This window comes from Rutilus rutilus (genome assembly GCF_951802725.1).
Source record: "Rutilus rutilus genome assembly, chromosome: 8".
NCBI classification, from domain to species: Eukaryota; Metazoa; Chordata; class Actinopteri; order Cypriniformes; family Leuciscidae; genus Rutilus; species Rutilus rutilus.
This window is the reverse complement of record NC_140222.1, coordinates 36247221-36272814: the sequence shown is the minus strand read 5'-3', so window position 1 is coordinate 36272814 and position 25594 is coordinate 36247221. Positions and strand designations below refer to the sequence as shown.

Here is a 25594-nt window from a genome sequence, read left to right as displayed (position 1 = left end):
GTGCCTTGCATGGCTGACACCGCCGTCAGTGTATGAGTAAATGGGTGAATGTGAGGCTATGTAAAGCGCTTTGGTGGCCATAGGTCTATGAAAGCGCTATATAAATGCAGTCCATTTACCATTAATGGTAAGGAAAGACCCTTACACTTGGAGCGGCTGGTGTTTCTCCCTCATTTCTGCTTCGAGGTCTTGATAGTGGCATTTCTTTGAGGTTTAGAATCCAGAATTCCTGTAATTCTTCTGTCTTTTATGAATTTAACAAAGAACTCTGTCTCGTCTTCTGTCCAAACATACCGCGTCATCTACGTCAGCTGACCTGTTAATGCGCAAAAACTGTTTCCATTGCAGTTTTGCGAAATATTTCTTTTTTGAATTGCCTGAAAAACCACCTCATGTGAGCGACCCGAGCGTAAAAACTTTTTTTGCGATAAATGGGAGTTTTTGAGAATTTGACGTGTTTCCATTGGGCGTATTTCAATTCGCGCAATTTGAAGGGTAATGGAAACGCGGCTGCTGTGCTGACTAGCATTAGCAAGTATAAAATCATGGTTTCGCAGGTGTCATCAAAATCCTGTTCTCCTTCCTCATCAAAGCCAAGTTGTTTTATTTAGTCACAATCATGATAAAATGTTAATACTTTAAAGTACATACCACATCATTTTCTTTGTGTTTTCAGTCAGCAAGCTAACAAACTAGCCTACAAGCTTAGCATAGCACTAACTGGTTTTAAAAAGCTAAATTAGCTAAAGCAAGATGCTATATGCTACATTTTTTTTGAGGAAGGGTGGATAGCACCAGTTTGTAATACAAAACAAAACCTGTTGGTTTTTCTACAAGTTTGTAAACAGCCTATGCTAGCCTTTCCTGCTGTTTGCAGAGTCACAGCAACAGGTGCAGTCTCAGGACACCCGCTTCAATGGGACGTTTTATTAAGGTGATCTTTAAAAGTAGCTGATATGCACCTACTCTACATGGAGACCTTGAGAGTTTCGGGGTGTCTAAGTGTTGTACCCACACACATCCATCTCTGTCACTTAAGAAACCTGACCTGGCTCAGGTCAACACGGGAGCGGGACGCTCGGGAGACAATGTGCAGAGCGCAAGGGCTGATCCTGATTAACCCTCTCTGACCTACACTGTCATCCTACACTGTGTGTGTGAGAAAGAGAGAGTGTGAGCCAGGTCACCATGTGCTATTGTGGGTAGGCCGATGCTTAGGGATTGTGTCTATGTGTGTGTGTGTGAGGACCTGCAGTGCCATGGTCTCCATTAAAGGCATTGTCCCTGAGTTGGGACATCCTCCTGCCTCCCTCCACAGTGACCCTGATGACCTCTTTTCAGGCTTGGATGGGGTCTGCCTCTCTCTTCCCCTGGCACAGGGACGGGACGGCTTCTTCCTTGAAGTGGTTGGGGGGACTCCTATACACCATCTGCTCCAGATGTCTTGCCCATTGGACACCAGTTCACAGTAGGACTCCTTACCCGAGGAAATGATATCAACACAATATCATACCAATGTGATCATACCGAAATGCGATCTGTTCACAAAGAGCCCATTTTAAGCGGGACATAAAATATACTGGTGTAGACATCCAGACAAATATATATATACAGAATGAATGAATAAATAAATATAACACATATTAAATGATGTATACAATACTCTTAGTTATTATATTAAATGTTATATTAATTAAATAATTAAATAAATAAAAATCATATTTTAAAGATTTAAAAATATGTGATATTTTAAATTGTGACAGTAAAAAAAAAAAAGCTGCTGCCTTAAATTTTTAAGTACAATCAACTTGGATGATTAAGTAATTTGAATTATTTGTCTCCTTTTTTATAAGTTATACAAGATTAGTTAAATGTAATTTAAGTTGAAATGACTTAAACATCCAAGTTGATTGTACTTAAAAATTTAAGGCAGCAGCTTTTTTTTTTTTACTGTCACAATTTTAAATATTCATCACATATGTTAAAATATGAATATATTTGATAAATTATTTGTCTCCTTTTTATACAAGATTTAGCATTTTTTTTAATCAAAAATATTCATATTTTAAAATTGTGCTAAATATCTAAAATTTTAATATATTATTATAAAATTAGGTTTGTGTTCTTGTAACATGTAGTTACTGTAGTAATAACTATAAATTATGCATAATTACATTCAACTAACCCTAAACCAAACGTAACCCTATAAATACATATAGTTAATTCATATTAGTTCTTAAAAGTACAAGTACACTGTAACAATGCCACCTTAAAATAAAGTGTAACCTAAAATGAATTATACATTATCAGATACTTTTCTTCTCATGAATGTGTCATCTTACAGATGTAGAACCGTGTATTTTAAAGATCAGTATATAACCCATATTCTCCACATAACCCAGGTCCTCTAGCACTGCTGACTGACAATGAACTTGGCGAGGCTCGTGAAGAACATCGCGTCTCAGTCAGGACGGTCCGTGAGCGTGTGCGAACAAACTGTTCTGGGAGGGCAGGAGTGACGTGGGAGAGCTGAAAGAACGAAACGGGGAGTCTGTGTTCTTTAAGGGTTTTGCTGAAACAAACCTCCCCCCTCCTCCCCCTATAAGCTCTCAGTGGCCTGTAGAGGGAGCGCTCCCGTTTCATCCCGTTAGCCGGGGCATCCATCTGGACTTGAGCAGTTTTATTGTTTTGACACTCACAGCAAGACACCGTCTGGAGACCCCCGTCCTCTCTCTCTCTCTCTTTCTAACACCCCCTCTCCAAATTCCTCTCGCTGTTTCTCTTCGGCTTGATGTCGAGATCCTGCAGTCTTCCACGAGAGCCCATCTAAACGATACGGCCACAAAGCGCTGTCCCGTCTCTCTCTCTCTCCTCTCCAGGGACGCCCCGGCTCTGAAAGGCTGTATTGTCTACGGGCTGATGTTTCGGCCCACTGACCAACTTCCCACAGCTCCTGCAGGCATGAGCTCATAGGGCCAAACACACAATGACAAAGCAGCCGAGGAGCCTTTCGTCCCGGCAGGAAGGACGTTTCCGGGTTTTGGGATTCGCTGTAGCACATGTGCATGGTTAAACAACTGCTTACATGGAAATGTTTACTTAGATTGCATTTGAACGCTGCTTGTTAACAATGTTTATCTAGGACGGTATGATCAGTGATCTATGGAAGCTTGTTTCCGCCACTGAATAAAAAAAGAAAAAAAAAGAAAAAGGTCATATTTATCTCACAATTGCGAGATGTAAACTCTCAATTCTGAAAATGCATCGTGAAGCAAAGAGGACACTGACAATGTGATTTACTGTAATTACGACATGGCGTAAATGCAGCATGTGACTTTGGTAATCATCTGACATGATAATATATTTGTCTATCTTTCTCTACTATATTTATCTTCCTCTGTTAGGATGCAGCTGACACGAACTCCAGCTAAACCCATCTAGAGGGAGGATCGACTTGGAAGGATGTTTGGTGATGGATGAACTGACCGATCTCAGGCCTTCTGTGTGCTTTTTTCGTATGAAATACTGTATGAAAAACATTTTACATGTTACATGTTTAGCCTGGGAAAAGGTGAGCTGGCACCCAAAGTTAAATACTGAACATATTGTGAACTCATGAGTGTAAACAAACCATATAATTTTGGTGCAATTTGTTGTGATTCTGAGATAGACTGTTCATATGCTTAACAATACGCTAATTTGTTAAAACAAACTAGTTTTTCTTGAGGGAAATGTATTCAGGGCAGGGAAAAAACTTGTTTTGTTGCATTTCAACTGAAAATTTGGAACTGAATTGAAATAAAACAGAAACTTGTATGAATGTACGTTTATTTGCTTTTTTTTTTTAAATTTCCTAGTTTAACAAATTAAAAATAAATCAATTGACAAATTTAACTTGCTTAGTACATTGAACTTAAATATACTATATATGTGTAATAAATGCAAAGTAATTGATATTACAAAACATTTTAAGTTAAAAGAACTCGAATTTTTAAGTTACCATTACACTATTATTTTAGGGCAACCAGTTTGCTCACATTTTTTAAGTAGATTCAACTTGTCCGGGCTAACAGTGCAGGAGCACGTGACTATTGAGATAAAGTCTCAGCTTTCAAGTTGTCGTTTAAGAAATTCAAACAATAAATACTGTTTTGTGACTCTTTATTGTACGGCGACCGATCGCTGTAAAACCTCATGAAGCGTGAACCGATCATCTCTTCCTAATAGTTCATTTATAGCACTAAATAAATATAAATGCACGTCAGAAGGATTGTTGTTTCAACCCCAGAAACACGTCAGTACACCGTTTTTTAAAATATTTTTATAAATAAGTTATTTATATTTTTTAGCAATTGAGGTTATATCTCGCAATTATGAGTTTATTTCCCTCGCAATTATGAGTTTATATCTCGCAATTGAGTCTCACAATTCAGAATTTTCTTGCTATTTGGGAGTTTAGATCTCAAAATCCTGACTTTTTTCTTGCAATTGCCAGTTTTTAATAGCAAAAATCTGACTTTCTTCCTAGCAATTATGAGTTTATATCTCAATATTCTGACTTTTGTCCTTTAAATGAGTTTATATCTCAAATTAAGTTTCTCACAATTCTGACTCTCGCAATTGCGAGTTTATATCTCAAAATCCTGACTTTTTTCTTGCGATTCTGAGTTTCTCACAAATATGACTTCTCACAATTGCTTGTTTCGCAAAATTCTGACTTTCTTGCAATTCTGACTTTTTCCCTTTGCAATTGTGAGTTTATACTGTATCTCTCAATTCTGACTTTCTTGCAATTCTGACTTTTTCCCTTTGCAATTGTGAGTTTATACTGTATCTCTCAATTCTGACTTTCTTGCAATTCTGACTTTTTCCCTTTGCAATTGCGAGTTTATACTGTATCTCTCAATTCTGACTTTTTTTTTTTTTTACCTCACAATTACGAGTTTATACTTCGCAATTCTGACTTTCTCACAGGTTGCGAATTTGTATCTAGTTTATAACCGTTTATAATCGCAATTCTGAAAAAAAAGTCTGAATTGCGAGATGTAAACTTACAATTGTGAGATAAAAAGATATATATTGTTTTGTAATTCTGTAGTGGAAACAAGCTTACATAGAATTTAGTGCTTGGAAATGGTGCAAAATAAACACCGACCAAGTGCCAAAGGGAAGCAAATATTGGTTTTAGGAGAGTAATCAATCTCACCAGTTAGCTGGAAATTTGATAAGGACCTGCATCTCGCACATCTACTGACTTTCACCATCTTAAGTGTGTATTTTCATGTCGTACATGACAGTGGCTTGTAAACATTTTAAAGCAGGGATTAAAACATGAGCACAATTTAAAAAAAAAAAAAATCACAAGGCCGCTTTGTTTCAATTCCATTTAATCTTGATGCTTCATATACAACCAAAACATCTTCAAAACATTCATCTGCACGGGCAAAATAATCAAAAGGCCGATAATATTTGGGTCACCATAGAGGTTAATCTGAGCAGTTTCACTATGCATAGGGTCCGACCCGAGATCAGCCCTCAGGGCAGCATTATTCTACGGCTCGAGAGAGCTATACGAGAGTCAAATGAGTCGATTGAGGATCATCAAATTAGATGTGCAAATGTGAGCAAATGAGCGAGACTACTGATCTACAATCAGCCTTTCCTGACCTGATTCTGACCACTTTGTCGGCTAAACCAGCGAAACTGACCCACAATCAGCATGTTTGCCGCCAACTCCGTCGCCCACAGTTTAACTAACGCGCACAGCCTCGATAAGCTTGTTGCATATTTCAGTTGTTCCATTCATGGGAAAGACACAGAAAGGCACACCAGCACAAACACAATAGTGAAGCGCCTGCTTTTTAAACGAACAGTCTGTTGCTTGTGCAAAAGGAATCCGATGCATATTCAGTCCATGAGAGGTCAAAGTGAAGAATAGACTGGGTTTTTCAAACTCTGAGCATTACATGTTAATATATGGATGTTAAAAATTCAACATATTCTTGTCTCCCTGTGAAGTAAAAGCATAGTTTTTGTTTGCTGTAAAGAGAAAGAATTCACTGTAGTCTTTGGTAGTTTTCGGTGCATATTTGTGTTAGAAGCAAAAGCGGGACTCTTCGATTTAAAAGTGCTTCATACAGAAATGCGAAGGGAAAGGGAGGGCTCATTATTACACGAGACTTTTAGCAACATGGTTTTTTGCTGTGTCAGAGATCCCAGAACGGAAAGTGAGAAAAGCACAGTGATAATTTGGTGGTTTTGTTTACACATCATAGTGAAACTACGGTTTCTTGTCATCACATATTGACCCTCATGCCATTGCAAACTCATAAGACTGTGTGGAACACAAAACAAGCTCCTACCTCCATTCCAAGCTCACACTTTTACATTCGTTTTTACAAACCGAGAGGCGAGTCTGTGTGTTTTCCGAGTGCTTATCAACAGCATGCATGACACATCACTCTCGAACACCGTTCGTTCTCTGCTGAATAGTCAAATTTGCAGCGATCGGCTATAAGATACGCAAGAACCAAATGACATCGATCTTGATGCTCCAATTTTTGGATACCAATGACATCCGAAAGCTATTGTATGACTTTAGAGGACTGGGAACTATATAACGGTATTGGCGATAACAGTAATATTGTTACTGCAGTTTTTCTATGTGAAGACGCACTAGACGGACGCGTTTGATCGCTGTATTTTTTCATTGTTTCATTCCACTGCCCTGCATCTTGTGTTTTTAAGCGCAAAAACACGCTTCGTCTGAATGGCCACTTATGGTTAAAAACTCTCTCTGCTTCCAAACACTCGTATTTTGAGTTCGATTCATGATAAATTATTATTTTTGATACCACAATATAGAAGACCACAATAATCGTGCAGTGAAAATGTGATATCGTGCCACAACCCCACGTCCCCACAGTACATCTGGGATCGGAATGACACGAGGGGGCAAGTAAACGATTTTCTGAGGTAAACTAACCTTTGAAGTCAAATGTTCCCATTTAGTTAGACGTAAACATTTGCATTTCATAACTGTGAAATGGTTGCATATGAAGAACTGAGAATTGCAATGATTGATGTAAACAGATGCATGAATGTTAAACAAATATGGAGTGAAATGTAGCATGGTTTCCGTCCCCCACAGACTCCGAGTGCAGCGTTTGCTTCTTAAAATAGTTTATTTGTGAATTTACACTGATTAGCAATACATCTAAAAGCAAGTCCGTTAGATAACCATTTGTGTATATTCGATTTCACAGGGAGGCTTGGCTCAAACTCGCGTGCCAAAGCAAACAGGCCCTCTGAACCAGAGACTACAACAGAGAGGCATTAGTAAAAACAAGGTGCAAAAAAAAAAAAAAAATTAACACGAGATTGTGATGCATGTTCCAGTTAACGCTAGTAGGGTATGAACTACACTTCCTGAAAGCAAAAAAACGCAGTGCACAATGGAAACTGAAGCAAAACGAGCCAAAAATCAAAATAAGGAAACCAGCAAGAAAATTTAAAAGCAATAAAATGAGTTAATCTCCCGAGTTGTCGCTCTAAACTCACACCCGGTGCAGCTTTAAATGTGTTTTAATCCACGTCTGGCCCGCATTCAGAACCACATGCTATTTACACAGCTTAGAAGTGTGTCTCTCTCTCTCTCTCTCTGTGCCCAAGCCAGTACTTCACATTGCCCACTGGGATATATATCTTTCTCGGTGGTTTCGCCTTCCCCCTACGGGTATGACGACCACATTCGGGCCTAACAGGGTTCAAACTGAGGTCAAACTGCTAATCTTAAGCGTAAGAGATTAGCTTTTTGGCGAAACTCAGTACATTCTGTCCACATTTGTGGTGTCTCATGGGACAGGGCGCTTCAAAACAAGCCGAACAAGCCAACCTCTGAACTCACGGCTTTCATCTGGCGGAGGGAAGAGGAGCAAATCGACCCGGTTTCAGACAGAAAAAAAAAAACACACTGTACAATGCAAACAGGGAAATCATATTAACACTGATGCTTTGGAGACTTTTAAGCCTGTTGGGTGGTGATGGCCGTCATAAGGTGGCATAATGAATGATGTCGTCATCCAGAGCACTGTAATGAGCCTCTATGAGGATGGGAATCAATCACACTAAATAGATCTGAACCCACCGTAGACCCCGTGAGAGCCATTATGCCCTGTACTTTGCTTTGGGACAGAGACATTTGTTCAAAAATACAGTTTACAAATATATATTGTTTCTTATATGTTAACAAGTTTCCCTTCTCCACCCTTTTTCAAGACATTTCTCATGTTTTCGTATATATCGCGCGCCTCTTTCGCTCTCTCTCTCGACTGCCGAGTTCATCCGGACACATTTTGTTATATACACCACATTAAAAAGTGCAGCACAAAAAAATATCATATATATTTATATATCATTAACGTCACTCCAGTTTTTCATATATTTTCGTTACACGTGTTTAGTAATCTGAGCTATTACACGACTGAGAAGAAGTCAGGCACCGCTACGTTATCAGCCATACAAATTCAGGCTAGCAAAACATGCTTCAAGATTTTGTTTTGTTTTGTTTAACGTTGTTAAAGTATAGAAACGAGTACAAAACTGAACGGATAAAACCTAAATTGTTTCAATAATAATAATAATAAAAAAAAAAAGCTAAAATATTTCATTAGAGATAAAGAGTGGATGTTTCACGAAACCAAAATTACAGTTCACTAAAACGTGATTGCTCTGCTTTTTATGCTATTTAAACCTTTTCGTTTGGCAAAGAACAGTACGGAGAGGAGGCTCTACACAGGATCATCACACGCGCTGCTCAATTTCACACCGACGATCACAGCGAAGAGGAAGCAAATACAACAAACCCTGTTAAAATAACCCCAGAACGGTTTCCAGTGTGATTCCTCAGCGTCTCCTGTGTAGTGTAACCAATTACGCCCACCGTCCACCTACAGCTGGAGAAACAACGCAAGCGGAACTGACACCATGAGGGATGACGTGGCGGATAGAAAAGGGGCTCATAAAAGGTCTGTATGAGAATCTAATAAACATACAATATGAAAAAGAAGAAGAAAAAAACAAAAACAAATGCAGTATGGGCTCATCAACGAGATAAAATCATTAGGAAACTACGTACAGAAACATTTTCAGTCCATCAGGTGAGAGAAGCCAGTTTCCCAGGAGTTTCCCCTCGCTTCTCTTCCTGTATAAAACTCATCTTATGATCACGTGAACGCGGCACATCTCTGAAGAACGGATGTTACTCCCATCTATTCGACTCCCAATGTAACGTGCCATGTTTTTGTCATACACAACCTTAACAAAAACAAACTCAAAAACATAAAACGACAAACAGAAAGACAGACTTTCTCTTTCTCTCTCTCTCTCTTCCTCTAGGCTTCCACTTTCTCTTTCTTTTTGTTCTTCTTCAGGAAGGACGGGGTTCTGAACTTCTTCTTCTTCTTGTTGGGTGATTTGGAGGGCGAGCTCTCGGGCGTCAGAGCCTCCTCGATCTTCTCCCCCGAGCGCACCTCGATCTCCACGCTCTCCACGCTGGTGGTCAGCTGACTCACGCGCTTGATGAGCTCGTCCTCGTCGCCGTGCCCGTCTTTGCCGTTCAGCATCACGCCGGTGTGGTTCTCTGGAACAACACAAATAATTCATAATCAACACTTGCCAACCATAACAACAGCTGTATGAATACGTTTTATTGTATTTGCCAGAAGAATTGTTCGTGGTGGGTATTTTTTTTTTACTGTTTTATTAATTACACCGAAATGATTATTAGAAAAATAACTAATAATAACAATAATAAAAACAATAATAAAATTCTTCAAATTGCTGTATATTGATTCTTGGCAACCATAAACAGCCAAATGTTGTGCTAATGAGTTATTTATTTGCCCTAAGATATGTTTGTTTTGTTTATTGTATTAATAAATTTAATTATTAGAACAATTATTAATTAATAATAAATACAATTCTTTCAGTTACGATGGGTGCTAATGAATTTTATTTTATTTGATTTGAAGATTTGATTGAGGAGGTGGTTATTAATTATTGCACTAATAAATTCTAAGCTAATTAGAAGAAAAAACTAAAATATTAAATCATAAAATATGTAATTATTCAATGAAGCTAAAATGTTGCTTAGCAACAAACCGTGCTAATTAATTATTTTATTTGCCAGAAGAATTTAGCTTTTATCGTTTTAATTTATTATTAAAATGTATTAACTAATAAAAAAAGAATAAATTTGATATTAAGTAAAAAAAAAAAAAAAGGCAACAAGTGCACTAATCAATTTTATTTTATTTGCGTGAAGAACGGTTAATGGTGGTGGAATATTTACTGCATTATTATTAAATCCTAATATTAATAAACTAATTATGAAGTTATCAAAAAATAATAAAAAGATTATTTAAAATTGTTTATGAATAACAATGTTGCTTGGAAACCATAAACCTGTAGTTTAAAATTTTTTTTGCGATTATCATAATTTTTTCATGAACTTACTAACTGCTTTATTTTGCTTTAAATTGAGTTAAGCGTATAACTCCAGGTGATTACTGCATAATTTATACAAAGTCTTATGAATATTTAATATTTAGGTTTTTGACTATCAGATTCCCGTCTAAATTAGTAATCCCTAAGGTTACAGAAGTTAAACGTTGCATCATCATTGCAAGAAAATGTCCTGGCTGGAGTGTGACCTACACTTCAGATAAACATGTTGAAAGCGTCCTCAATTGTTTATGGTTCATCAGCGGTCGTGTGATGCGTCTGGTTGGGTAACCAGTGAGTTTGATGCAACTGGTTCAGAGAGACTAGGGCAAACGCATCCTGTTTCTCCACCTCATGCCACACTTTATCCCCGCTGTGTGTGAACGCATAGCAGGATTTCTCTCATGTATGTAAGGCTTCATCTCCTAGTTTACGTAGGGGTCTCTACTTCTTGCAGATGACTTATATTTACTCTTCTATAATAGAAAACAGGTATTGCTTGTTTTCTACAAAGGCAACATCACAGAAGAGAAGGTAACGTCCTGCAACATCCTGCCAGAACCTTTTGCAACACCCATTTTAACATGTTGCAAAAAGATTTAAAAACAAACAGGACAGTTAGTTTCGAAACTACGATTCAGTGTTATTTTAGTATTATACTATTACAGTATTTATCAATATTTGAATTCTTCATTTTCAGTTTCCGTAATTGTGTGCTTTTGTCATTTTTTTATTCGCTTTTTAATTATTTCTATTCGCTTTAACACATTTTTATAGGCCTACTTCATTTTATACATCATAATTAATTCTAATCCTTTAAAGGGATACAACTCCCCCAGAGTTAAACAGTTGAGTTTTACCGTTTTCAAATCCATTCAGCCGAACTCTGGGTCTGGCGGTACCACTTTTAGCATAGCTTAGCATAGATCATTGAATCGGACAGGACCATTAGCATCTCTCTCAAAAAAATGACCAAAGAGTTTCGATATTTTTCCTATTTAAAACTTGACTCTTCTGTAGTTACATCGTGTACTAAGACCGACGGAAAATGTAAAGTTGCGATTTTCTAGGCTAATATATACTCTCATTCCTGCGTAATAATCAAGAAACTTTGCTGCCGTACCATGAGTCCAGCAGGCGTAATGATATGACGCAGCGCCTGAAAATAGGTCTAATAGGTTAGACAAACTTAGTCCTGGTCATGTTGGAAGTTACTGAGCTGGGGACTATTTTTAGGCGCTGCGTCATATCATTACGCCTGCTGCATGCTAATGGCCCTGTCCGATTCAATGATCTATGCTAAGCTATGCTAAAAGTGGTACTGCCAGACCCGGAGATCAGCTGAATGGATTCGAAAACGGAAAAACTCAACTCTTTAGTTGTAAAATGAGCCTCTTTCAAAAAAAAGTGGAGTAATCCCTTTAACTTAAACTCGTTTATTTCAGTAAATTTCCAAAATTAAGTTTTTCTTTTAAAGTTTTTCATGTAATATATTTTATTACAGCTTCAACTATTAGAAATGACTGAAAACTACAATTTTTATAGTTTTATTTAACAACAACAACACTGATGTGCACTGCAATACGATTCACACAACCGGCACGAAAGCAATCCAGACTAACCTATGAAAATGAACCACTATTAAATTAGTCATAATCTGCATGTTACAATATAATGAATCTCACTGCCTGTGTTTTCTTGTACCCAGCTAGCCTGCTAAACAATCGCTGCTAATACTGACGTGATATTCTCACGAATACTGCGAGTTGTAGTCGAGTGAGACAGCCGGCTCTTTCAGGGCGTTATACCTTCTTTGGCTGGAGTGTTGTGAGGAGACTGAGTTTGGGACACTGACTGAGAGAGTGTGGAAGCGTCGTCTGACGTGAGCTGCTCTTCATCTGCAGAGTGAGTTGGTTAGTGAACAGACAGTCAGGCAGGGAGACACACAGTTAGAGAAGTAGACAGGTTAGCATGCAAGGACATTGTCACAGCTGTAAGACAGCTTCATGTTTTCTTCATGTTAGTTCTGTGCAAGTCACACGGTATTGATTTTTAGCTATAAGGGGCAGTGAGTTACAACATTAGCATTGACTGGGTCATATATAAGTGACATGGGGAACAGGAAGTGAGGTGCTCTTAAAAGAAAAGAGGTGTCATGCATCTCAGCGGTCTTTATTCATTTGCACTATTTTGGAAGGTAATGTTCAAAAGATTTGGGTTGGAAAGATTGTTTTTGTATGTTTTTGAAAGAAATATTACAGTTAAATAACTGTTTTCTATTTGAATATATTGTAAAATATAATTTATTTTTGTGATCAAAGCTGAATTTTCAGCATCTTTACTCCAGTCTTCAGTGTCACATGATCCTTCAGAAATCATTCTGATATGATTATTTGATCAAGAAACATTTCTCATTATTTTCAATGTTAAAAACAGTTATTTACATTTTTATTGCAGGATTCTTTGATGAATAGAAAGTACAAAGCCTTTATTTGAAATAAAAATCTTTTTTAACATTAAAAATGTCTTTACAGTCACTTTTGATTAATTTAATGCATCTTTGCTGAATAAAAAGTGTTAATTTGTAGTGTAAGGTGGAGCGTGCTTTACCGTCTAATCCGAGGTGCTGTTGTTCTACCCTCTTCTGGTAGTCGTTCATCTCTTTCTCGATCTGGTCGCTAAAGGGGTTTGGAGGAAGAGGGGCCATTTGTTCCTCACCATCGCCCATGTACGGCTGCGTGGGCAGAGCAGAGAACACAAAAATAAGACACTAGAATTGCACCTCGGTTATGAAATGAGTCACAACGACGACAAAAACGACTCAAACACACAGACCATCAGGCATGTTAATCATTGAGCATTCAAAAGCAAAAAGTGTCACAAATCCTCTAATATTAAAACAAAAAAATGAAGTAGGAACACTGCAAATCCAAAACTACAAATATAACAGTGACCTCATGCAGACATTTCAAAACTCAAAATCGTGATTGTTTTCAACACAACGACAAACAAAACACCCCGGGATTTTACCTTAACTGGCGACTGTCCCTTAAAGAGAAAAACAGAGCTTCATAAAATATCCTGCTTTAAAATATCCTTAGCCCCACATGCTGATGCTAATTTGACCAACACAACTGACACGGCTCACGCTGTTCATCCGTCTCTGAGGGGATCTGGCGCCACCTAGTGACGCAGATGTCTGTGCTACCCTTGCTTGACCGTTCAGGATTCACACATGATTTATGAAAATGTGGTTCTGACACTCACCGGCGGTCTTTCCACCACAATCCCTGCCAGCCGCTGTGATTGCGGTCCTGCTGTCATCATATCAAACCGGTTCTGCTCGCGAATCTGAAAAGATCACAGGAAAGCGGTTTAAAACCCAGTGACATCGAAGAAATGGTGAATAAGGGTCTGATGTGTTTCCAGTTTTTAGCTTTGTAAATCTAGCAAAATGCATATTTTTATATTATAAATTGGTAATGTACGTTTATAACATCAAACGTGTGTTATATTACCTTGACATAAAGCTAATTAGCGCTGATGTGCGTTTCTAATACAAGATGAAGGACATCTTTCTCTCTTCTAGGGATGGCAAAAACTAAACATTTTCTTGACCGACCACCGAGCCTCATTAGCCGGTTGAAACCGGTTAACCGATTAGTTTAAAATATGCTACGCTATTTGAAATAACAGCCATTTCGAGCCGCGCCTGCAATTTCGCAACTCTGTCGCATCTCTCTGCCGCTCTGCCTCCCGCTCACACACACACCGCCGCCCTTCCACTCACGTCACTTTTTTTAAATCCCCTACAGCGCGAAACATGAGTCCCGCAAACGCGGCGCCGAGGAGCTTGTATGTAATCGATGGCTCCTTGGCTCCGATGACACGTTGACAAGGTGATCGCGTTGAAAATAAAGGCGTTTGTCTAGCGTTAGAAGCTCATTTGAAACACTGCCGCGGCTCATTTAAGAAAATGACAGCTCCGAGTCAAGGGGCAGCATGTCTTTTTCAATCATTCCGCATATCTTTTGGGTAATAGTCTCTGAGCGCTGTTTGTCACATTTCCTACCAGCTAGCATAGATGACACGGTAGGTTGGCTTTGGCTACCTTTCTCACCCGAAGAGGTTTGCGGGTGTCGCGTTTTCAGGTGATACATCATAGATGATGTGCTACTACTGTATTTAAGCACTGTATCACACAAGTTGCAACTTACATCTGTGTCATTCTTTTTGGTGAAATGGTCCCACACACTACTTTTCTTTGCACGCTTCATCCTGTCGTCTGCCCTGGCTCTAACCTCGAGTGTTTTAGCCTGTATAGACTTTACTTTTCGCAAACCTTGTGAGCGCGCGAACCCAAACGCTGCGACCTCGCGCCAAATGTTTTTATTGGTTTTATTAAGTACAAACAGGCGAGTTATGAAAAATTGAGTGTGAGGGATTTGTTCACTTCACACAAAAAGATCTTGGAATGAGATGGCTAACTGTAGTAGCGTTTAGTCCACTGTCTATAATAGCCTGATTTAGAGATCACTTTTTTTTCTTTTTTTTTTACCGACTACCGACAACTTTGATCGGTTAACGTTGATACGGTCAACTGGTCATCGGTTAACATCCCTACTCTCTTCTGACAAACAATCAAATCTCGCAATATTTGTTTCTTCAAGTCATAGAAACACATTCACGGAACGCAAAAATTACATTAGTTGTAGTTTCCGACCCCTACTATGGAAGTTTGCCTGCCTGTGATGACTTCTGCATCTTGGCTCAATGATAAACCATCTGATCGCACACACAACTCACCTTATTTCTCCTTTGCAGAACGTCACTGGGGTTTGTGTTCAGAGGAACAAACTGGTTGGGATCTTCAATGCGGATCGGAGTCCCGCTGGTGTTACCGCCATCATCTGACTTCATCCACTGCAGAGATAGAGTAAAAGAAAGAGATTTAGGACAGAATTCAAGAAAACAAATACAGACTTGAGATTTGTTTAGAAGGATAAAGTCCTCTGCGGCCATTCAGAGTCGACGTAAAGTCTAGGCCAAAAGAGTTGCAACCAAAAATTTTCTCAAGTACAAATTTTTGCCATGAAATCATTTGCACAAAAGTACAGTCTGAGCTTTCTAGACTTTTTAGCTACGGTTGACATTTTGCTCTTGGTGATAACGCAGCCAAAGTTGTAATACTAAAGCCTCGACCACTAGAGGTCAGTAGCGAACTGTGTTCATTTGGAATCAGCCTTGAAGACAGCGGCGTCCTCCAGACGGCTGACTGAAGTTATGAGGCTTCAAAAGTTTATCTGTGATGACAACAGAAATATGAGTTTTGTCTGCAGCTAGAGCGTCAGGTATGCCCAGGAAATAACCACATGCTTTGCTCTTCCACAAAATCCACCTGAGGACTTTCCGCTTTTTCCTTTTAGCATGCAAGGCTTTCAAAAACAAGATCTCAGAGCACCATAACAGAGATGGCCCTGAGCCTCACCATGGTCTTAGTGCGTCCGTTCTCCTCGCTAGCCCCGTCCGACACGTTCACCTTCATGTAGCAGTTGGGTGAATTGAGCCAGCGTGTTTTCTCTCTCTGCTGTCGCTGCTGCAGCAACTTCAGAGGGAAACGTGGAGTGTCGTCGTCATCGAACATGAACGCCGTCACTGTGGCGGGAATCTCCACTTCGCTCTTGTGTCGTGGCTTCTCCCGCACGATGGGGTGCCGGTACGTGTAGCCTGTCCTGTAACCCTGGAAGTAAATAGATTACATTAAATAAAAACAACTACATATGATATAAGGATGAGACCTATTCTTAAATCATTTCATTGCCTTCAGCGAATCAAAGGCCTTTTATGAATGAGCTTCAACCCTTTGAATAGGTTTATATAATGAGCCACTGCTTGAAAACTCGACTTTGCAGAAGGTGCACGAAAAGTCGACTACAAACGATAGTCTTTAAAGTACATCTGCATTTCAAGCGCATTCTGTAACCATATCCTGAAACTCTCCAGCATAAGTGGGAAAAACATAGTGCTTCACTGGAAGCGGGTAATGGTGGCTCACTGAGCGACGCACCATATCATTATCATCTTCCACATCACTCCATTCTTCTGCCTCGGCTGAGAAAACACTTTCCACATGCCTGCATTCTTCCCTATCTCATACGGACAGAGAGAGAAAACAGCGCGGTCTGCACAGCTGGAGAAAGACATGGACAGAAAGAAGAGGAAAGAGATGTGCTTTTCAACTCCGGTTTGTCTCTCTCTTTACGTTAGTCTCCTTTTGTCTGCTTAATAGGAGAGGAAGGGGAGCGGGGAAAGAAATAGGCTAAAAGAAGTGATTTTCCAGTCTTTCCGCTGTGATTATTCCTCTCAAACACAGCTGGACTAGTAGTAAGTAGTCATTTAGCGAACGCTTTTGGCTGTTTTCACACTTGGCACGATCGATGGGCCAAAGCAGAGTTCAAATCCTGTTTCTGTATCACACTGGGAGATGATTGGCACAGAGCTCATTGTAACCGTATTTGAGTCTCACACAAACTTACCAGGTTGTCCAGCATTCTCATGAGCGACTCGAACTCCAGCTCTCCCACCCTCCACTTGTGCTGAGAGCCCATGTTGACCCCGGCTTCTGCCACCCCCTGTGTACGAGGTTTAAACTTCTCCAGATCCAACACGATCAGGTTCTCCACTCCTCCAGCGCATGAGAACGCATTCACCTAGAGAGACAGAACCACGTCAGACATCCACGGCACAACATTTTGCAGAAATGAAGCGCAGTTTAACATTTAGCTTGCATAAAGGGTGAAAACTTTTTTGGGGGGGGATTATCCCATAATTTACTTGCCCTCAAACCATCCTAGGTGTGTATGACTTCCTTCTTTCAGCCAAACACAATCAGAGATATATAAAAAAAATATATCTCTTTATCAAGGGAATTAATAGTATCTTGGATTTTTAAGCCCAAAAAGTGCATCCATCCATCATAAAAGTAATCCATACGACTCAAGGGGGTTAATAAAGGCCTTCTGAAGTGAGGCGATCCGTTTTTGTTTTTTTTGAACCACAGCTACCAAAATATGCCAAAGAGCACCTGACGTTCTGTTAGCCGTGTGTATTTGTGTATGTTATAAAAACATCACCCAAAACCGTTTTAAAAAAGCATTACCCAGCATCATGAGCATTTTACCTGAATTTCACAGGCCAGTTGAGCGTTGTAGATGTAGTGAAAGGCCTCTTCAATGGTCTCTCCGAGAGCTACAACCCCATGATTCCTTAAAACCAACACCTGCAACACACACATACACAGATCTGAGAAAAATATCTGGCACATTTACAAACGTACTGGATTTTTTCGCTTTCATACTCACTTTCATCATGCAACTGTCTCTGGGTATTGAATTGTGGCAAGGTTGTTTACCTTCGTTGACGGCCCGAGGGCTTTCTGGAGCTCCAGGCGCTCATCTGGCTCATCCAGACTGCCTTGGTAGTTGTAGTAGGCAATGTCCCCCAGGATCAGAGACTCCTGAGAGATGGGCAGCAGGCCGCACTTCATAGACGACACCTGACATAACAGAAGAGATTTACGCAAGTCATGGCGATATAAAATAAACAGTCTTTGAAATAAACATTTTACAATTTTTTTTTGGGGTGATAGTGCATGTGAAGCTGATATAACTGGGCGGACACTCACAGCAGCCGTGGCCGGTGTGCGTATGTGAATGATGCAGCGCACGTCGGGTCTCATGGAGTAGATGGCAGCGTGAGGGCTGAAGCCGTCCGGGTCGATCTGCAGGTTGGTGGAGCCCTGATCGATCACGTCACCGAGGATGTTCACCTTTACCTGGAGAACGAAAGAAACACATAATGTGGCTTATAATGTAGTTTATGATCACCTAAAACAGATGTATACAAAAATTATATTAGAGCAGAGACAGCATCTGATTACTCCTATCCGAGTGCTTATTAATAAACAAACCAGAAGTATCAATACACAGACTATAGGTCTTTATTCCCTTCTCTACAGTGTCCAACACATTCCCTCATTTGACATCGTACGCCTAATCAGGAAGGAACCGTCTTCGAAGATAAACTGAGCACCGGTGGATGATTCGGTTAATGCTTTTAATAAGCGCCCATTTCCTGGTAACCTCGATAGAGGATGACCATTGGTGGGGGAAAAAATCCAGGAAGTTTACAGCTTAATTAAGCTTTACATTTACACTACCGTTCAAAAGTTTGGGGTTGGTAAGATTTTTTTGTTTTTTGAAAGACAGAAATGGATACTTTTATTCAGCACGCGTGCATCTAAACAGATCAAACCAGTAAAGGCATTTATAATTTTACAAAAGATTTTCTATATCAGATAAATGCTGTTTTTTTGTGTGTTTTTTTAAACTTTCTATTCATCAAACCTGAATTTCCACAAAAATATTAAGCAGGACAACTGTTTTCAACATTTATAATAATAATAAATGTTTCTTGAGCGGCAAATGAGCATATCAGAATGATTTCTGAAGGATCATGTGACACTGAAGACTGGAGTAATGATGCTGGAAATTCAGCTTTGATCACAGGCATAAATTAGCCTATATTTCCAAATAGAAAACAGTTATTTTAAACTGTAATAATATCTAACATTACTGTTTTTACTGTATACATGATCAAATAAATGCAGCCTTGGTGAACATAAGAGACTTTCAAAAACATAAAAACAAAAAATCTTACCAACCTCAAACATTTCAATGGTAGATTTATCATCTATAAATGACTCATTGAAATCATTGGTTGCGTGTGTTGTTTTTGTCATGGGAAGTGAAAGAAGATGCTTGTGCGTGTCTAATTAAATATTGAATTGCATCACATGCTGGTCCTGTAACAAGCCTCCTAACATGCCCTTCACATGCCTGTCGATGCCGCACCCCATATCACTACCAGCTCAAAATAAACACACAGTACCACTGCTCTGCTAAAGAGCTCTGAGTGACGGATCACGTTTACACACGGCCACTAATATCACATGACAGATTTGACATCTATCTCACGCTATTCTTTCTTCATCGGTTGCATATTGACTATTAAACTGGCCACAGGAAGCTGGTTCTCTTCTAAGATAGACATATCTGCTGTATTATGCCACCACACTAATGCTAATGGACTGAAACAAGACCTAACAGTTCTCTCAAGAGGAGTCAGGAACCTGGCAAAATCTCTCATCCGATTTGAAGAGACTTGTAGCTCTCTTTGTTTATCAAGTAATGAATGGTAAGAGTACATGCTTTGATCAGTATGTGTGGTCACTTTTGCTGTAAAATAGTCCAATATAAACACATGATTATATTCATCATAACTGATTATTTTTGTGGAGTGAAAAACATTTAACAGTGCAATTAACAGGCAAAAAAAACAAAAGTTACAAGTTGCAATTTCCTGTTACACGAACATTTGGAACGGTTCACAGCAGTTGCTTCACAGACATGAAATCTCATGCCACATTATGTAACAGCAAAAGCTTGCTTTAGCAAAACAATCATCAACATTGTGGTTAGGAATTTGAACACACTCCTCTAGGTGGGTGACATTTATCATTTCGTGGACGAAAATGATGTTTTCAGAAAACATCTGAAATGCTTGAGACTAACAGAAAGCTGCTTGGTTTGAAAGTGACTTGTGTGTGAGCTGTGCTTCAGACATCAGTAGACTAATTAAAAATAGATCATAGACCTTTTTTAGAGCACAATAATAAAATAAAATTCACTAGCATGACCGCACCATCACCCTAAGTACTATTAAACGTTGGTGTGTAAACCATCCTGGAGAGTTCGCGCTATTGACATTAACTCTTTCCCCACCATAGGCGAGACTTTCCGTCATTTATGACAACGCTTCCCTGCCATTCAGAAGTACGTATGGCAATCTGTGTTTTCACTGTTATATGATAGGGGGCGCTGTTACGCATCTTCTGAAATAGAACAGCATCTTCGGATCCAAAAACGAGTGAAGATGATGATTAGGGTGGTCCTTATTTTTAAAGTCTGCAATTGTCATGCTCTTAACCCTTCAAATTGTTCCTTTATATAAGAAAATACAGCATGCCAATTTTTATGGCAGTAACATAATAATTACTGGTAGCTCAATAGCTTTAAACTTTCTGAGATTTTGATGATTTTTGTTAAAAACGATCATTTGAATTGGTATTGTACCTGGCTAGTAAAATTCCAAAAGAATCTCCACATATTCCATATGCTCCATATATTCCTAAATATGTATTTTAGATGCATATCTCAGTTTGCTTATTGTAGAAACTAAATCCAAATTAATCCATCCATGACCTGTTTTAGCAGATTTACCTTTCCTGATGGAATCAATACATATTTCTATTGATGATCACCTTGGTTATTGTTTGGGTTTAGAGCACATTTTTTGGTTTAAAAAATTACATTACGTTCCTTGAAATTGACCCGGAACTTTGGCAGATTATCAGGAGGCACAGGCAACCATACATGCAATGAAAGTAGTCGAGAGAGGAGTGGCTCTGATTCAAGAATACAATGGCTATCTCACACACTCTGAAGAACAATTGCAGTTTCTCCTTTATGTGGTGGAAGATCACCGACGGATCTATCCAGACTGCAAAAAGTCAACACTGGCTGCTGAGCATCAGAAATGAGGGATTGTTGAAAACTTTGTGCTTTTTTTAGATTGTTGTCATTGTTGTCATGTCAGAGTTGCTCTGATTTCAATAAAATGTAGTTCATTTGCAGTAACTTTTAATATTACTTGCATATCACAATAACGCCGCACAGCTTAACATAGGCAATCTTCCACATGATTGAGCTACCTCTAAATATCTTTTTTTTTGTCAACATTTTTGCCAATATTTCCAATTTTGAAGTTAAAAGGAACAGTTTAAGAGGTTGACACTAACATTTTGCACAAAAAAAAAATTGGACTTGATAAGGACCACCCTACTGATGATCTGCGTAAATAGTTGTTTACGCACAAGTTAGCTAATGCAATCAAACAATCAAGAGCACATACATCAAAACTGCCTAACATTACCGTATGAAATGTGGAAACCCACAAAGAGGTATAGGACTGTGCAAGCTTTGGGGGTGTTGATGGACTCAATCTCCGATAATTCATGTTTCGATCGTCATTCTGAATCCGATCAGAACCAAGTCTTTGACAAAAACATGATTTCCTTTTTTTTGTTCAAATGTTGTTGTTTTTTTAAATGAAACTTTCAAGTGTTGATTAAAGAATGAATGAAGCTAGGATCTTTTTGTTGTTGTTGTTTAAAAGCAGACGCTTTGTTCTTTTGATATATTGACTATTTACATATTTACAAGTTTTGTGAACATGATCAAAAATGCAGGCACTGGCAGGCAACTTAAAAATGACCCCAAATAAGGTTTTTTGTTTAAATCACTTCAAAGGATAGAGGCAAAGCCACATCTACCGATCAGAATATCATGAAGACTTGGCTCTTTTGACTACACACAACACCCTAGTCCTGAGTCATGACAGTCTCTTCTCATCATATTCTTCTCTGCTAAGGGGCTTAGAGCACTAATAAGTGTACAAGAGAGAGAGTGTGAAAGTGACTGATCACATGGAGGGGGCTAATAAAACTGTGACCCAGATTGCTGGCCTCATTCCAGCGGGCACAAAGCCACAGCCACGCCCACAGAAGCGGAGAACAGGAGCTCTGAATGACGGTGTCAGCAACACCGAGATCTCTCTCTCTTACACACACAGATAAAAAAAAAAAAAAATCCTGTATATCCGACTATGCAAAAGAGACCGGGCTTTATCTAACTCTCACTGTCTAAAACACACAGTCCACACAAACAGAAACTGGACAAACCGGTACTGGCTTTGATCCATAAATAAAAGGTCAATGGCACCTATTAAAGCCTATTATACATGACCAAGAGTGCAAGAGCAAGGAAATCTGCCGCGATCCTGAAACGACACAATGACTGAGTGTATTTTTTCATGACTGTGAGAAATGTGTTTGTCATGGCAGTGGCCGTAACTCTACCCCAAACACAATCCGGCACAGTGCAGCATTGAAAACAGCATCAGCCAGCGCAAGAGTGCAAGTCAGACGCAGAGACTGCCACTGCTCTCCTCAGGCGATTTCAATTCTGTTCACTGAGTCATAAATGCTGCAGGCTGGAGGACAAATGTGCTTCACAAATTCATTCCAGCACTAAATCACCTGATTGGCAGGAATTTGTCAGAACAGCATCCACCACGAGCAGCATGTCAAAACACATTATTACGCTGGCGGGAGGGAAACCGCACAAAAGTGAAAGTTCTGTTTGTCACCAACTAACTTGAGGACTGCAGATCTAAGGCCAGAAACAAATTGTTAGCAAGGGCGTAAATGTGCAGATGCGAATGCTTGTATTGATATGTGCGCTTTGTGCTAAAGTGGTGGTAAAAGCATAATTTGACAGCGCTCTGGCAATAGGTAGTAATTGACAGCCCTCGTATAGCCCAATAATGTTTTCATCCATGTCGTAACTGTGGTTTCTGCGGTTTAGAAACCGCACATGCTCACGTTGCGATTTTATTACGATCTCGATTAATCGCACAGTCCTAGTTTTTATCCATCACCCACTACTCCAGCCATTCTCAATATGATCATCAGATAAGATTATCAGAGTCCTAAAAGCCCAAAGGTACTTTGTTTTGGTGTGTTCACTAGGGGATGTATGTTGTTACAACGCTTGATTTGTCTAAAACACACATACTGCGTACGCTCAGCTTACACATGCGTCTTGAATTGTTTTGCACTAATTAGCTGGTTCACAAGGTGGCAACTCTGTCCCAGACCTTTGTTTCAATTCACAGTTAAAAATGAATGGAAGAGATGAAACTACTGGAGACACAACAACAATAATCGCACACGTTAACGAACACTCGTGTGGGTTAAAGGTAGGGTAGACTTTTTTTGTTGTTGATAAAAAAGCTTTTGTTATGCTGGTTGAAATGATCTTCACATCCTGATAGCAATCAATAACAGAAGTGGTCCAAATATTAAAACATGTATATATACATCTTCTGTGGAAGTCTCTGGACCAAAACATTTTCGTTCAATCATTGCATTCAGTCCACTTTCTGTAAGGCTATGCAGAGTTGTAGACAGATGTTAGTCACTGAGCACCACAACCGAAAACAGCAACCGCCTTTTAAAGTTCCTCCTGAACCAAAACAACGAGCTCATGCTACGTTCACGCCATGTCATAGCCGCAATTATGCGATGGTAACCCGTGACGTTCTACGTTCCAAGTTCTACAGACTTGGATTTATGTTTATGTCAACATTATCAATGCTGAAATTAATCTGCATCAGTCAGGTGGTACAAGTAAGAGCTCTGTAAGTTGTTTACATTCATTATCATTGTACTGTTATGTGCTTTGAGACATGAGGTAGTTTAGCGTATCTTGTGAGGCATTGCAGATTCTGCTGTGTTTTGAAGAAGGGGTGTCTTTGGAGACGCTCTGAAGGGAGGGTGGGTTCTCATGCTTTCAAAACTAGCTTGCTAGTGCTAGCCTTGCAGCAAATTGCAGCAACTCCAGTTTAAAAGTACAAAGACATTTAAATCTGTTAACTTCTGGAGAGAAATAGCACAAACACTGGACAGGGAAGGAACTTTCTAGTGCAAAACTGGAGTTTACTTAGGGAAATATCCTAAATGTTCAGTGCAGGGGTTTTCCAGGACCAGGATTGAGAACCACCACAATACGATTACAAAAAAATAAGCATGAACAACTACAGGGCACTAAAAGCCTCTGACTGACATGAACACACAGGCTAGTACGGATCCAAAACCCACTCTGAGATTTCAAAGAAATAACCGGCTGATTACGCATGTCAAACATTGGCAACGATCAGAGAGCTCAGTCAAGGTCTGCCAACACACGTTCCCTCTGTGCACGGCACATTTCAGACTTAACTCCCAAACACAAAGAAAAACACGTATCATTTCAACTATTATTAAGCTCTGGGCAATAATAATGTCTCAATTTAAACAGGCTGTTTCACCACTAAGCCAAAGCAGCATAAAATATAACCAACAAGCTATTTGATCAAAACTGAAGCAGTAATTAATCATTTATTATTTAATCAACATAATATGTAACTGATAAATGAATTCCGAAAGCAAGAGCGACTGAAGCCTGAATCGAATCTATTTTCATTCTCACTGGAATGTGATTTTGAGCTGAAGTCACAGCTCAAAGTGACCCCGTCATCCCTGTGGGCGTGATGCTCAAGCCGTTCCCAGAACCGCTATCAGGCTCTGCTGTGATAATGCGAGACAGACAGTTTGTTTACCAGATTGGACGCAGAGGCCTCGGCGAAGGACAGCCCTCTGGGGATGATGAGGATATGATCCTGCTCCTTACTGACACGAACCTACAAGGTTAAAAACAAAACGCAAATAAGCAGCTGGTTTTCTTCTCATGATCAAATTAGAACAAGTGCTTTAAATCCGTAGCAACAGTCGTCCATATATGCAAAAATTTGGATATTTCCCTTTTTTAGCACATCAGCATGAGCAGAGATGCTGTAACTACAAAATTATGATGACAAATAGCATATTTCTCCATTGACGGCCATTCAAAAGTAGCTGTGTATAATTTAATAATAATATAATAGTATAATATGACATTTTTTGGGGGATTAAATGAATGGAAGGATTATAGACCTACTTGGCTCAATGAATTACACTGAGAGTGTCTGATTACTTAGAGGAACTATAATGTTTATTGCCTGCAGGAACGGATTGCGAAACACCATGTACGCCATTCACTTTTATTTCCTTGTTCTAAAACACTAACAAAAAATCAACTATATTATTTAAGCTTTGGTACCAAATATTAATGATAGAAAGCTATGCCTTACTGTAATGTAACAGCTTGTGAAGTGGGCCCAGCTGAACAGGTCCACTATTCTGTAGAGGCTGGCCAGTTTGCAGCGGGTCTGTTTCTCTCCCTTCACCATAGTATTGGACTCCATGCTGAACATGTCGTTTATTGGGGTCACCATGCCCAAACCTTGAGAAAACCCGGGAACAATTCAAGAA

At 39.3% G+C, this 25594-nt stretch overlaps 1 protein-coding gene across 7 annotated transcripts in view; it reads right to left on the bottom strand.

The window, feature by feature from the left end:
* Positions 1–5370: 5370 nt before the first annotated feature.
* add3a (adducin 3 (gamma) a) overlaps positions 5371–25594 on the bottom strand; it is a 100500-nt gene continuing 80276 nt past the window's right edge. For 4 of the 7 annotated variants that reach the window (XM_084416686.1, XM_084416687.1, XM_084416688.1 and 1 more), the window contains 12 exons: positions 25414–25565; positions 24844–24924; positions 18188–18337; positions 17915–18058; positions 17684–17782; positions 17040–17213; positions 15992–16243; positions 15310–15426; positions 13771–13854; positions 13114–13237; positions 12312–12401; positions 5371–9640 (listed from right to left, as the gene is read on the bottom strand). In XM_084416686.1, the coding sequence (XP_084272812.1) occupies positions 9393–9640; positions 12312–12401; positions 13114–13237; positions 13771–13854; positions 15310–15426; positions 15992–16243; positions 17040–17213; positions 17684–17782; positions 17915–18058; positions 18188–18337; positions 24844–24924; positions 25414–25565 (1715 nt within the window). In that variant the 3' untranslated portion in view covers positions 5371–9392. The remainder of the gene's footprint in view (positions 9641–12311; positions 12402–13113; positions 13238–13770; positions 13855–15309; positions 15427–15991; positions 16244–17039; positions 17214–17683; positions 17783–17914; positions 18059–18187; positions 18338–24843; positions 24925–25413; positions 25566–25594) is intronic. The other 3 variants (XM_084416690.1, XM_084416691.1, XM_084416689.1) reach the window with 1 other exon arrangement.